The 15,267-nt window shown below is 47.2% G+C and overlaps 1 protein-coding gene across 1 annotated transcript; it reads left to right on the top strand.

The window, feature by feature from the left end:
* The first annotated feature begins 2,850 nt into the window (after positions 1–2,850).
* bmp10 (bone morphogenetic protein 10) lies at positions 2,851–12,902 on the top strand. The gene is made up of 2 exons (XM_043681249.1): positions 2,851–3,266; positions 7,040–12,902. Exons 1-2 carry the CDS (start codon positions 2,939–2,941, stop codon positions 7,972–7,974), a joined length of 1,263 nt encoding a protein of 420 aa, XP_043537184.1. The 5' UTR covers positions 2,851–2,938; the 3' UTR covers positions 7,975–12,902.
* Positions 12,903–15,267: the final 2,365 nt, after the last annotated feature.

Here is a 15,267-nt window from a genome sequence, read left to right as displayed (position 1 = left end):
CTGGAGTAAAGAGCAGACTCTTCAAGAGGAAACAAGAAAGTAAGGTCGCGATGAATGGGAGCGAGATGCCTGGGCAACTGGAGGTACTCTTTACAAAAATGACTCTGTCCCAAAGGACCATTCTTCCAGAAAGTGATTGATAGCCAACCCTTTACTAAAGTAAAATACCACAGCAAATAAAAAAAAAGATGGCTGCAATACATCACAAACATTTGGTTCTGCTAAATCTGAACAAATGGTCATGAAACAAAGTTCAAGCCTCTCTCTCTCTCTCTCTCTCTCTCTCTCTCTCTGTGTAAGGGATGTCCTCTGAATGGTGACTGATACAGAGTTACATAAACATTGCGTTAGAAGTTGGCATTTGAATTTTATCTGTCCACTTGCCAATCATCATTCACATCCAGGTACCTGTTATTCTGTACACCATCTCCCATGCCCACTCTTGACAAAAACATCCATCATATTATATATATATTATATATATGTATATGAGCCCCTTGATGAGATTCTAGTCTGTAACTCCCTCCTGGGTATCTATTAATATACATATATAAAGCCTCTGAACCACTTGGTTCAGTTGCAACCTGAGTAATTTCTGGTTATGAAATGTTCTCCATCAAGCTCATCGACAAAGGGCAGTGAGAAGAGTTGGAAAGTATGTGTACTGAGTCTGAACTGAGCAAATCCCGATATATTCTCCTTCAAATGCACTCCAGTCCCCCAACAGATAACCCAGCTTGTTTCTGGGCTCTGCATTGTCAGAATGAGGGCCTCCCCATGTGAGGATAGTTTGTCTATCTAAATCTGAGGACCACAGTTTGATTCAGTTACAATTTCTCTGTTTGAAGATCACTTTACAACTTGATTTCAAAAGATGTGTCATAAAGCTAGTCTCTTTTTTTCTAAAAGCTGTTCCTTTCCTCAAGGATACTGTGTCCTTGATGTTTTCAAAGGTGTCATAAAACCCTTCTGGCTCTGAGGTGACTAGTTTGGTACAGAATGAGAAAGGATTTTGAGAGGCCTTTTGTTTCTTTGTAAACAGATGAGACTTCAGGCCAAAGTGGTCATGTTTTAGAAGTGACCTGTACAATGGAAGGGGAGTGGTCAGCTCTCGAGCTGGGCAGTTCAGTCCAGAACTAGCTCAGAGTTCAGCTGTGGATTGTGTGAACAGGCTGCTAAACTCTCTCTCCTTCTGCCCTTCTAACTTCAACCTGGAAGCATTTGTTCCATTTTTACTAGTTTTTTTTAAGGGGGTTTGCTTATTGGGACTGTTGTATATATTCAGAACATCACAATTAAGTCTAGTTTGGATAGACTGAGTTCTGTAGGGGTTTTTTATTCTGTTCTTTGCATTTCATTGTGTAATTTCGTGAATACATTTTCTGTCTGTTTTAAAACCTGGTGGTCAACCTCGCTAACTTACCCCGGGTAATTTTCACTGTACATTTACCGAAACAAATTGCCTGCTTAAGAATGTTTTGAGTGGCCTGGCCTAGTCCAGAACAGAAAGGTCATAAGATATCAGAACAGAATGAGGACATTCAACCCATTGAGTCTGCTCCATCATTTCTCAACCCCATTCTCCAGGATTCTCCCCGTAATCATTCCCCTTACACACCAGGAACCTGTCTTAAATACACTCATTGACTTGGCCTCCACATCCCTCTGTGGCAATGAGTCCCACAGATTCCCCACCCTCTGGCTGAAGACATTCCTCCTTATCTCAGTTTGAAAGGGTTGTCCTTTCACTCTGAGGCTGTGCCCTCGGATCCCAGTCTCTCTCACTGTTGGAAACATCTTCTCCACCTTCACTCTATCCAGGCCGCTCAGTATCGTGTCAGTTTCAACCAGACACAATGAGGAACACCAGAACACCTTCAGAATGCATTGCACTCTGTTAAAGTAAAGGTTCAAGAACAGGAGTCCTCAAAAAGGCAGAGAATCCCAGCTCCTGCTTTGATTTTGTTGTCCTTTGCAGATAATCACTGAGGTTACAGATAGTTTGGGCTATTACTGGGATGCTCAGCCTGTTTCGGTCTCATTCGTCCTGTCCATCACTGTCCATCATGGTACTCAGTGTGGAGTAAGAGATTTGAAAGATGACTGAGTCAATATGGCAGAGCACTCAGTTCCCAAGAGAACAGTCATGAGGGAGTTAGCCTCAATCTCACATTGTCACTGATCACCACAAGGCACCAGTTCCAGACCACTCACTATCAGTTCCTCAGGACTGGGAGGGTTCACCCCTGGTAAGCAGCATGTTACAGTCTCACACACAAACATAAAACCACAAAAAAAGTCTGCCTGTGCCTCAGGGCTGTTTCAGTCTGCTTTCAACTGAGCAGAGGTGAGCTGCAGATTGTCCCAATGGGGAGGTTGGGCTGAATGGCCACGCCAGGAGCAGGAGGAGGAGGAGGGGAGAATTATTTGTAATCAACCTGTTCAGAGTTTCTATCCCCCTCACACACACACACACACATTCCCTCTGGGGCAGGTGGGGCTTGAGTTTGGGCCTCTCGGTCCAGAGGTAGGGACACTGCCAGTTTGTCAAAATCTTCTGGAAAGTTTGGAAAAGGAACAGTTGGTGGAGCAGGAAGTGAATGTGGGGCTGTTTACACAAGGCTCATTAAGGAGCAGGATTGAGTGAGAAGTGAATCTGGTGGATGTGCACTATCTGCTAGAGAGTGAGAGAGAGAGAGAGAGATAAGGGGGAAATGCGAGGTCACTCAGTGTTAGCCAATTACTGGGAGCAGGCTCTCTCGCTCAATCAGACGTCAGGCAAATTACTTTTGCCAAGCCAAGTTTGGTCAGTGATGTAGTTTTGAATGAGACCCGCGGGGACAGAGAGAGAGAGAGAGAGAGGATTAAGCTAGCTCCTGAGGTTGACAGTGAGTACAGGTTTGCAGGAACCCAGAGTGAGGGAGAGAAGCTGCCAAGGATGTGGAGAAGTTTGTCTTTTTGGCTGCTGGGCACTGTGTTCAGTCTCACAGCCAGCAGCCCCATAGACACCAGGGCAGACCTGAGCCAAGCACAGAGCACTTACCTGCTGGATGATCAACTCCAGAATGAAGAGACAGCTGACTTCAGCAACCTGCTGGCCAAGATCAAAGCGGACTTCCTCAAATCCCTGAATCTGTCAGCAAGCCCGGGGCTCCCAGGCCAGAGACCACAGCCCCCTGAGTACATGCTGGACCTGTACAACAGGTTCGCCAACGACAGAACCGCCAGACCGTCCTCCAACGTGATCAGGAGCTTCAAGAGTGGAGGTAAAGCTCTCCCTATCCCCTGTTCTCCATCGGGGAGCACTTTCAGGAGCTAGGCGGTGGGGGGGGGGGGGGCGAGAGGGGAGCAAGGGCTGCTGCTTGCTGAAGCCCTCTTCCAGCCAGGCTGGGGGGGGGGACGTTGGAAAGAGTGGGGAACAGTTCTCCCGGAGTGCCACGGTCGTGGGGTACAGAGCTCACACTGCCTTCTGTGTGTGTGTGTGTGTGTGTGTACGGGTGTGTTTGATTCCAACACCCAACATTTCCACAGAACGCACTGCTTTTTCCAATGCAACATTCCCAGCGAATACACTGCTCTTTCCAATGCAACATTCCCAGAGAATGCACTGCTTTTTCCAGTTCAGCATTCCCAGAGAATGCAACTGCTCTTTCCAATCCAACGTTCCCAGAGAATGCACTGCTTTTTCCAATGCAACATTCCCAGCGAATACACTGCTCTTTCCAATCCAACATTCTTACAGAATGCAACTGCTCTTCCCAGTTCAATATTCCCAGAGAATGCACTGCTTTTTCCAATGCAACATTTCCTGAGAAAGCAACTGCACACTCCAGTGCAACAGTCCCAGGGGACCGGGGAAGGTTTGGGGATGGAAGAGGTTCCAGGTTCCTATGTCCTCCCAGGGGCTGGTTGTGGGGGTCAGGGTGGTGTTTGGTGTGGGGTTGCAGGGGAAACCACGTCCCCACAGAAACATGTTGATTCTTTGCTTCAGGGGTCTGTCAGTGAACTGGGGCAACTGAAGATAGTAGTCAACAGACAGAAGGAGGGGACCCTGAAAAGACACAGGGTGTTTGATTCGCACACGCTCACTGAAGGGACATTCACCGAAGTCCTGACAAGAGATTTGGGATTAGGGTTAGGGTGAATGAGCCAGGCAGTGGGGAATCCTTTCTGGTTGCAGTCTGAGATCCCTCACAGATCTGACTTCTCTGCCATGGTAAAGGGAAGTGTGCATTTGGCAGAGGAAAAGCCGTTGCATTGACATTGAGGGAAGGTGGTGGGTGGGGGAATGTCAAGTCCCTGCTGTAAGGGGTAACAGGAGATGGAGAAGCCAGTCACATTGTCCCCAATTACAGACCCTGAACAGTGAGTGAACACACACACACACACACACATCTCTTTAACTGGCAGGTTCCAGGCCATCACGTCAGACATCACAGCAGTTCAAGCAATGATGTCACTGCACTGTTGAAAAACAACAGAGAAGACCCAGTACCAACTCCCATCCATGTGAGATCCCAAGGAGCATAGACCCCTGATCCACACAGGTATCACTGACCCCGATCGATAATAATCACCCCGAGAGTAGGAATGGGTCTCGCTCTGACCCCGATCGATTATATGTCCATTTACATTTGGGACAGATGTCACTGACCTGATTGAATGTGCCACACCCTGTAATAATCTATTTGCCACACTGCCCCTCCAATGGATCAACATTCACTTGATTCTCATGCATTCAGTTTTGAATTCTTGCCTCTTCTTTCCTATCATTACCAGCCTGCACGATCTCTGCCACCCTCCCTCACACCTCCAACCCTGCAACATTTCCATTCTCGTTCTGTTTCTTACTTGTTGGTGCCTGGGCTTTCATCTCCTGATCTTCCTCGTTAAATCTCTCCGCCTCCCTCTACGTCCTCAAGACATGTCATAAAAGGCTCCTTTCCACCCCAGGATTGCCGTCCTAAGATCTCATCTTTAGGCTGAATTTCAAATGTTCTGTTTTTCCAGTTTGTGTGAAGCATTTTAGCCCAGAGTCAGACCCTTCGGCCCAACTGATCCATGCTGACCAGATATCCTAAATTAATCAAGTCCCATTTGCCAGCACTTGGCCCAAAGCCCTCTGAACCCTTCCTTTTCATATACCCCTCCAGATGACTTTTAAATGTGTTATAGACCAGACCAAACCTCTCCAAGCATTTTAATAAAGTAGCCCAGACGCTAACATTTTGAGTTGTTTTGAGCGGGTGCAGAGTGGATATTCCAGGAGAGATGTAACTGGCCCAACCAATCAAAACAGAATTTATTTACACAAAAAAAAACTGAATTTTGAATAACATAACCGTTTGAAATCCTGACCAACACAAAAACGCAACTTCACAAGGAGCTGTTCTGATTTCCTGCAACATCCCATAAACACACCACTTGGCAAAAAGCAACAGGCCACACCCAGGTTCTTAACAGGAGAGAGAGAAATTGCAGGGAGAGAGAGTCAGCCAGAAAACCTCTTGTTGAATCAGCAGCCTTCTCTGACCAGCACCCTCAAATAGACAACTTGTTAAAACCAAACCAGGGTAAAACTATGAACTGGGAGAACTGGACACTCCCCTTTCATTGTCCAAGTGTTTTAAAAGAAAAGTGTTTCCAGACATATGAGAACCTCTGCCTTTACAACCCCTCTTGAAAAATACTGAGGACAACATAACATTGTTAAAGCAGCAGCATCATCACAAATATTCGAATTGTCCCAGTCTGCAGGTCTGAGTCTAGACACAAGGGTTTAGTTCAGAGTGGTGCTGGAAAAGCACAGCAGGTCAGGCAGCATCCGAGGAGCAGGAAAATCGACATTTTGGGCAAAAGCCCTTCATCAGGAGTCTCAACACAAGTCCAGCCAACAGCAGAGTTTTACTGATCAGTGCAATGCTAGCTCATTAAGGTAGACAGCAAGGCCATTTTTAGACAGTGCTCCTGACTGAGCAACAGTGTCGATCTCTGATTTGCACAGGGCCACTTCTACCCTGCCATTATCATTGGCCTACGTGGTTTAGATCTGCTAGCTGACACACAGTAAGGCAATCTATCTGCCTGTCTGATATTTAATGGGGTTAGAGAGAACACAGAAACTACAGGAAACAACAAATGCTGGAGGTCACAGTGGGTCAGGCAACATCCATGCAGAGAAAGCAAGCTGACATTTCGAGTCTAGGTAACTCTTCATCAGAGGCTTCAGTTGACCTTTGTCGGTCAGCGTGTTGAGTACAGGAGTTGGGAGGTCATGTTGTGGCTGTACAGGACATTGGATAGGCCACTGTTGGAATATTGGGTGCAATTCTGGTCTCCTTCCTATCAGAAAGATGTTGTGAAACATGAAACGGTTCAGAAAAGATTTACAAGGATGTTGCCAGGGTTGGAGGATTTGAGCTATAGGGAGAGTCTGAACAGGCTGGGGCTGTTTTCCCTGGAGCGTCGGAGGCTGAGGGGTGACCTTATAGAGGTTTGCAAAATCATGAGGGGCATGGATAGGATAAATAGACAAAGTCTTTTCCCTGGGGTGGGAGAGTACAGAACTAGAGGGCATAGGTTTAAGGTGAGAGAGGAAAGATATAAAAGAGACCTAAGGGGCAACTTTTTCACACAGAGGGTGATACGTGTATGGAATGAGCTGCCAGAGAATGTGGTGGAGGCTGGTACAATTGCAATATTTCAAATGCATCTGGATGGGTATATGAATAGGAAGGGTTTGGAGGGATATGGGCCAGATGCTGGCCGGTTGGACTAGATTGGGTTGGGATATCTGGTCGGTATGGATGGGTTGGACGGAAGGGTCTGTTTCCATGCTGTACATCTCTATGACTCTATCAACGCATCTTCATCAGACTATTAAACTACACTCAGGCATCTCATTTCCAGCCAATTGAAATGCCCAGTTCATAGACGCAATCAGGGAAGGAGGCAGGAGCACCCATATTTGCCTGACAGGCCTCTGAGTGAGTCTCACCTTTGCAGTACCTTTTTGACTAACCACTTCTGTCTGTTCCAGACCTTTCAGTGGGCAACCAAACGGATAGTTTGAGGATCCATCAGCTGCTCTTCAATGTGTCAGTTCCTCACCATGAGGAAATCACCATGGCTGAACTCCGCCTCTTCACCCTGGTCAACATAGATCAGAAAACATACCAGGGAGTGGAGAGGAAAGTCACCATCTATGAAGTGAACAGTCAGCACGATGAGAGGACAGGTAATGGCTCCGCTCTCAAGAAGTTAGCCGAAAGACAATTACCTGGCAGAGCCAGCAACTGGGAGACATTTGATCTGACCGAAGCGATGATGAGATGGTCCAAGTTGGACAGTACCACTCACCGGCTTGAGGTGCATATTGAAAGTGTAGAAACTGAAAAGCAGAATGAGGGAAGCCTGGACATTGACATGAAGCCAGAGACAAACCATGTGCCCTTGCTGATTGTCTTTTCTGATGACAGAAACAGCATCAAGAAAGAGGCGATTGAGGAGTTGGAGCAGATGATTGACCATGAGAAAGATGTGGCCTTCCAGAGTTTCAACAGGGAAACCTTCAGCTTGAGTGAAGAAACCTTGCTGCAGAGGCAGTCAAACATGCTCTATGACACTTCCTCCAGGATCCGCAGGAGTGCAAAAGGCAGCTACTGCAAAAGGAGCCCCCTCTACGTTGAGTTTAAGGACATTGGCTGGGACTCCTGGATCATAGCCCCCTCAGGGTATGAAGCATATGAGTGCAAAGGCTTCTGCTACTACCCACTGACTGAGCAAGTCACCCCGACTAAGCATGCGATTGTTCAGACACTGGTCAATCTCCAGAACCCCAAAATGGCAGCCAAGGCTTGTTGTGTGCCCACTAAACTGGACCCCATCTCCATCCTGTATAGGGATCATGCAGGTGCAGTCACCTATAAGTTCAAATATGAAGGGATGGTGGTGGCTGAGTGTGGTTGCAGATAGTACAACAGAATCTTGACAAAGTCCCTCTAATATATATCAGTCTCCAAAGTATTTAAGAACTATGGTTGTAAATGTGTACATTTTTTTTATCTGCCTATTTAAGATGCTTATTTAAGGACCCATGTACAGCTAAATCTGAGATTTATAATGAACTGTCTGTTAGTCACTTGTTTGAGAGGTCACAGAAACCATTCCTAAAAAAAAAGTCTGGGAAAATTTCACAGCTAATTGGCAAAAAGAAGCCCCTGAAGAAGATTGAGAAATCTCTTCCTTTCCTTTCAATCATACTGAAAGTCTTGGAAGCTGTTGTGTCTCTCCTCCACATTGGAGTTGGAATGTCTGCACTGTGACAGACACACCTTGCAATATTTGACTTTCCAAATGTTGTGGCAGGTTTTTAAACATGCTGTTTGCTCAAAGTCCAAGAGGTTTCTCTGCTGGAGTAATGTCTTGCATGTAGAGACAGCTGGGTCACAGTGCTCCCCACTTTGGCGCTATTCCCTGTTTCCAAGCCTCTGAAAGGCTGAGACACACATGGAGCCCCTGCTTATCTGAAGGGGATGGTCAAGACAAACAGGTCTACAATCCTTGACCGTTTGAATATGACTGGCTACTGAACCATTTCAGGTTGGGCTGCTCAGATTGGAAATCACTTATGTTCTAGATATTTCCAAAACAACCTCTTCACGTATGTTATATCACACTTCCTGAGTAGCTGTGCCTTCTATTTCTACACTACTCCCCACAAGAGTCCAACCTTGATTTGTTCCAGCTCAATCCCTGATGGCGTTGCCCTCAGCAATATTGAGTTGAGTCCAGACTTTCCAGGTCAGCTTTCCCAATGAACACAGTGCTGAACTGATGACCAGAGGAAAGTTTGTCTTTGTGACTTGATTGCTGAGGTGAATCATCTCCAGAAACCTCTCAAGGGCTGTGAGCTTAAGAAGATGACATTATGTTTCAGAGAAGATTAGATGTAGTATGGGGGAAGATTGGAACAAAGCTATTGTGTTGACTTGAAGAGCCAGTCCAGGCACCAATGGGCTGAATATGCTCCTTGTGTACCAGAACATTTCTGGGATTGTGTGATTAGGATGTGAGGCTGCTCAGTGTCAGTATTCAGAGGAGGATTGAGAGAGGTTAGGGAAGGGGTATCGCAGCACAAAGCTATTTCTCCCAATGTTGGAGTCAAGGGCACTGATTTTCACCCTCTCTTTGATATCCAGAAAGATTGGTGAGAAGAGATGATACACTGGTAATACTCACTGGGAGCTAAGTACCGTCTGTGTGACTTGTATCACTGTTCCTCACAGTGGATGGCTTGTAGGCTCAGGTACCATTTCTTGGAGAGGGAGATCATGTTGAAAGCAGTTGAAGGAAAATCCCCTTAAAGCTGTATGGTATCATCTCACAATGAAGGGGAAAGGTCAGGGACTGCACAGTAGCTGGAGGAGACAACTGGTGAGGAAGATTTCGATGAGTTTTTTCACAGGTGTGTGTCACCAGACCATGTCACTCAATGAGCTTGGGTGATGAGGGATCAGGGTGTTCTCACTAAGGGAGTTTGAGTTGACAGTGAGAGTTGAGGGAAAGGGTATGTGGGGAGATGTTAGGAGTTGGAGTGCAGACAGGCGGTGTAACAGAGATATAAGTAGATGATCTTGTAGATGTTCAGCTCAAGGGCAAGGCCAGGTCACATGTTCAGCTTGGGTCAGTAGCCAGAAAGGAGTCTGTGACCAAGGACAATGTGGAATTGGGGCCTACACTGGTGCTGTAGTGACTGGATGTTTAATCCTGAGGGCTATGCTCATGTTCTGGGGACCTGAGTTCAAATCTCACGGGAGTAGGGTGATGAGATGTGGACTCAAAAAAAGACCTGGTATCAAAAACTAACTAATGGTGACTGGGCAACCTGTAAAAAAGCCCCATTTGGTTCGGGAAGGGAATCCTTACCTGGTCTGGCCTACGTATCACTCCAGGCCCCACAGTGATGAATCAGATATACTGTTATGAGCAAGGGTCACAGTGAAATGCTAACCATTGGGTTTAGTCCAGTTTGGAAGACCCATATCCCGCAAATGAATCTTAACATAAGGGCAAAAGACGAGAGTCAGGAGAGGATATTGAGAGAGAGTTCCTGGGGAAGGAGAGATGGGTGTGATCACTCACTCTGTGCATGAAGTGACCTTGTGATGTTAGAGCGGGTGACAGGTTGATCTCTACGCAAGTGCAAAGGGTCCCCTTCCTGACAACCAAACCAAGCAATCTGGATCAAGTCTTCTCATGGCCTGAGATAGCAGGATGACTTCTCTTCCAGTGGGACTCACTGTGAATGACACAATCACCTCTTCCCACTGAATCTGATCCCCATCATGGCTCTCTCTGAGTGTTTCTGTGACCTCCCTTGTGTATGCTTGTGAGTGTTGTTGTTGTTGTAGTATATATCTGTGGATATGTTGGTAGAAATGGACATTATGAAGGAAAACTTGATAGAGATTGGCTGAGATTGGGACTCACCCCTGGCCCTTTCAAAGAGGCATTCTCAGCAACTTCATCACCACCGATAAATCCAGGGAACTAGTGGGGATTGGTTCTATCACAGTGGGAGACTATTTAACAGCAGTGAGAGAGGTGGTCCCATTCTAACTGAGATCTGGTTTACAGGAATCAGAGTGAAGGCAAGCAGAATTGCTGAGGGAGTGTCACAGAGCTGCTCAAGAGCCTGGGCCAAGCCAGCCTTGTCCTCTCCTCCATCATTTTCCAGTCGAAGATGATTGCAGTGTTTTCTGCCCTCCTCTGAGTTATCCTTGTCAAACATTGCGCTCAGGAAGGTGGACTACAGCAGGAATGGTGTTGCTCAGCTCTGAAAATTTTACACCTTCCATCTGGAACCACATGTTGTTCTCTGCCCACTGCATTAAGTCAGAATTCGCCAATTCCTGTCAAACCTTCTCTCTCCCCTTCCCTCTCTGCATTCACCCCCTGTCCCACATCAAGGAGAACAGTACTCCAACTCCAACTCCAGGCCAAAGCTCCCTGCCCATTGAGTTTGGTTCTCTTTTATTTCACCCAATCATTTTCAAAGGTTCAACCTGTATAATCAGTGAGTGTCATCCGGACTGCATCATGGCTGTTCTCCACTGGGGTCAGAGAGGGCAATTTGCTGGAGAAACTCTGCAGTTCTGCAAGTGTCTGTCTAGAGAGGGTGAGTGAGAAAGAAAGACAACAGAGTGAAGGTTTTCAGCCCTGTGTGAGCCAGCTCTGGACCAGGACCCAGATGGACTGTCTTACAAGCAACTGTGTGTGTGTGAGTGTGTGCGTGAGAGAGAGTGTGTGTGTGTCTATCTCTCTCTTGCGCGCTCTCTCTCTCTCTCTCTCTCTCTCTCTCTGTCTATCTGCACAGAGGCTGCAAGAGCTGCTGAGTCTGTAAAGTTTCAGATCTTCAGCATCAGCAGTTCTCGGTTTGATTGTGAGTTGGGTGTGGACCAGTATTGTTAGATTTGCCACTTCCTTGTTCAGCAGGTTTGGTGAGGACACACAAACAGCATTGCAGCCACACACCATGTCGCATTTGCAACATTCTGATCCTGTGTCGCCTCCACACAGGAAACCTTGCAAAGAAACTGTCTGGTCCTCTCTGGGATTTGTGACGGATACCAGCTGTATTTCTGAACAACCTCTGTCGAGGAGGTTCTGACAACTCCCTGAGAGGGAGGGTGTGTCTCCTCGTTCAGAGGGGGGGACACTACCCCTAGACCCGAGCTTCTGGTGTCAGTTTCCATTCCACTGGGCCAGCTCACCTCTCACACAGTCCTACCCGACACAGCATCAAACTGCTGTCACACGCTTCCCCTGGCGATGAGAGAGAGCCTGAGATAAGGAGGCGATAGAAGCTGAGAGAGATGGGAGCCTGTCATTTGGTTTATCCTGAGCTGCGCACTTGTCAGATTCTTGGACACTTGAGGTTGATGTGAAAACTCCCTGTTCCCAGCTCTCTTCACCCTTGAGAGTTTTCACACGTCGGGACAAGCTGTCTGACTTCAGGAGTGGTAATGGACTGGCTTCCGGAGAGTTCTGTCCTCTGAGAACATGTGCTGGGTACCCTGGAATCCTTGCAACCTCCCCCAACACAAACCCACTCTGTTCCCACCCTCCACACCCTGCTCTCTTTTTAATAGGATTCTGGACATTCTGAGGAAAAGTCACTGGGACCCCAAACTTGAACACTTGTCTCTCGCTCACTCCACAGAGGCTACCAGTCCTGCTGAGTTCTTCCAGCAATTTGTCTGTTTGTTTCCTCAGGTCGGTGCTGTGTTTACCTAAACCGTTCACAACGCGGATGTCGTTAAATGAGTGAAGCCTTGACACTTCTGAATCTGGGACTGTTGAGGATGAGATCTCCCCGCTGACCTTTGAAAATCAGTCCAACGTTTGTTTTACTGGTCGCCCCCGCAATGGTTGTTGGGGGGGGAAAGAAATAATTTCTTAAAGAGATGTGTACTGAGTGAAGCCTCCATCAGATTTGAACTTTATATTTTCCGCACTCCAAAGGTGGGGAGCTGGGTTTAGAGGATATCCTTGGATATTGATCCATATTTCACAGGGTGACATTGCTCCTCCTGTAGTCCACTGGGAAATCTCATTGACCATCTGGTTCAACCCCAGTAGGCAGTCAGCTCTTGTCTGTCATGTGTTCAGCTGGTTCACTGCATGAAGGACAATGATCTGTTCAGAAAACATCACTTATTTATTGAGCTTTATTTTCATTAAAAAAAAGTTTAACATTTGTTAAATATCATAAGTTGTTAAATGTAAGTGGCTTTTTTTCGCATGAATGATCAAAGATATAACAGCAGAGAGCTTTATTCTGTGTCGAAGTAATCGTGTGATGTGCACTGTTTTGATATAAAATCTGTTTTACAATAATATATATGCTTTGTACTTTTTTCAATCACTTATTCCATCTCTGAATCCCCCACTCCTAACAATCAGGGGGTTATCATTCACCGGAAACTCACCACACAAATACAGCTACAAGAGCAGGTCAAAGGCTGGGAATACTGTGGTGAATAACTCCCCTCCTGACTCCCTGAAGCCTGTCCACCATCTACATGGCACAGGTCAGGAGTGTGATGGATTACTCCCCACTTGCCCCTGGACGGGGACAGCTCCTACAACACTCAAGAAGCTCAACACCATCCAGGACAAAGCAGCCCGCACTTGATTGGCCCCACATCCACAAACATCCACTCCCTCACTCAGTAGCAGCAGTGTGTACCATCTACAAGACATTCACCAAAGATCCTCAGGCAGTACCTTCCAAGCCCATGACCACTTCCATCCAGAAGAGCAAGGACAGCAGATACATGGGAAGTTCCCCTCCAAGCCCCTCACTGTCCCAACTTGGAAATATATCACTGTTCCTTCAGTGTCACTGGATCAAAATCCTGGAATTCCCTCCCCAAGGGCATTGTGGGTCAACCCACAGCAAGTGGACTGCAGTAATGTTCAAGGAGACAGCCTACCCCGACCTTCACAAGGGGTAACTAGGGACAGGCATTAAATGCTGTCCAGCCAGTGACACCCATGTCCCATAAATGAATCAAGTTTTAGAAAATTCTATGTGAGGTATAGTCTACTCATGGCTACATCACATTTCAGAATGGGTTTGATATAATTATAGAGTCACAGTGGTGTACAGCACAGAAACAGATCCTTCGGTCCAACTCGTCCATGCTGACCAGATATCCCAACCCAAACTAGTCCTATTTGTCAGCACTTGGCCCCTATCCCTCTCGACCCTTCCTATTCATATACCCGCCCAGATGGTTTTCTTGGGTTAAAAGGGGGTCAAGAGGAGATGTGAAAAAATTTGGAATGGAAAGATTAGAGGATCATGGTGAACAGCAGAGCAGTCTCAAAGGGCCGAATGGCCTACTCCTGTATGTGTTTGCTCTGTCTCCCTCTGCAGGATGGGTTGGTGATGTGCTGTTACCACACTCACCCTGAATGGACCTGCTTGTTGTTGAGTCTGAAGGTGGCACTAACACACAGCACCACCCCACTCCATCCTCCTGGCACAGCTCCCTGTATCCTGTGGTGGTGACACTGCACACAGGGAGCACACAGCTAAAAGGGACCATGCCTCTCCTTCTCTGGATACTAACTGCATGGTATCAAGCACTTGGAGTGGTGCAGTGGTAGTGTCCCAGTCTCTGAGACAGGAGGCCTGGGTTCAGGCCTGTTCCAATGATCTGGAATAGCATCTCTGGACAGGTTCATCAGGATAAGTGTCGAATGGGAAGAGATGCTGCAAACGGGGGTCACAGTTCCCTGTTCTGTGCCTGCATTTGTGTCTGGGCACACTTGGTGAGGGAGCATGCAATGTCTTACAAGCCACGAGAGAGAGAGAGAGAGAGAGAGGAGGACGACTCCCCTGAAGGTTGGAGATTCCCCCCCAATTCCATTTTAATGGAATTCCTGCCCTCCCACTACACTGCCCCTGAGTGGATCCAGTCAGACATCAGTGCTTTCAACTAGATGGAAGGTGGCTGGGTCAACCATGTTTAAAAAGCCAGTCCCCACTCTCCTCCTCCAAGCTGATCATTTCAGGATCCTTTCAGGGATCGGTTGGAGAGGTGTGTGCGGGATCTCCCTGCTGGTGGACAAATGCCCGTCCAGGGGAGTGGCTACTGTGATGTCAGTTCCTGCAGAAGATGCTGAGTGAGGGAGGGAGGGTGTTGTAGGGTGCAATGGGGGCTAGGATTCTGTGCATGGCTGCCCTGGGGAACCCACACTGTGTGAGATGTACGCCCATTCCTCTACTCCCTGCTGTCCCTCAGCAGCCCACGCTGGATCCCCGTGACTGGGGAATTGAGCAGACCCAGGGAGAAAAAACCCAACCATGGTAGGGTTCTTAGTAAGGTGGAGGAGCAGAGGGATCTTGGGGTCTATGTTCATTGATCTTTGAAAGTTGCCACTCAGGTGGATAGAGCTTGTAAGACGGCCTATGGTGTATTAGCCTTCATTCGCAGAGGGATTGAATTCAAGAGTCGTGAAGTGATGTTACAGCTGTACAGGACTTTGGTTAGGCCACATTTGGAGTACTGTGTGCAGTTCTGGTCGCCTCACTTTAGGAAAGATGTGGAAGCTTTGGAGAGGGTGCAGAGAAGATTTACCAGGATGTTGCCTGGAATGGAGAACAGGTCGTACGAGGATAGGTTGAGAGCGCTAGGCCTTTTCTCGTTGGAACGGCAAAGGATGAGGGGTGACTTGATAGAGGTTTATAAAATG

This window comes from Chiloscyllium plagiosum, chromosome 42, assembly GCF_004010195.1.
Source record: "Chiloscyllium plagiosum isolate BGI_BamShark_2017 chromosome 42, ASM401019v2, whole genome shotgun sequence".
Lineage (NCBI taxonomy): Eukaryota > Metazoa > Chordata > Chondrichthyes > Orectolobiformes > Hemiscylliidae > Chiloscyllium > Chiloscyllium plagiosum.
This window is presented reverse-complemented; position numbering and strand designations above follow the sequence as displayed.

Excerpts from the sequence above, each read along its gene's own strand:
- bmp10 (XM_043681249.1), top strand. The coding sequence starts at position 2,939 with ATGTGGAGAAGTTTGTCTTTTTGGCTGCTGGGCACTGTGTTCAGTCTC. Across the intron at positions 3,267-7,039 it reads CAGGAGCTTCAAGAGTGGAG|ACCTTTCAGTGGGCAACCAA; the intron begins GTAAAGCTCTCC and ends TGTCTGTTCCAG.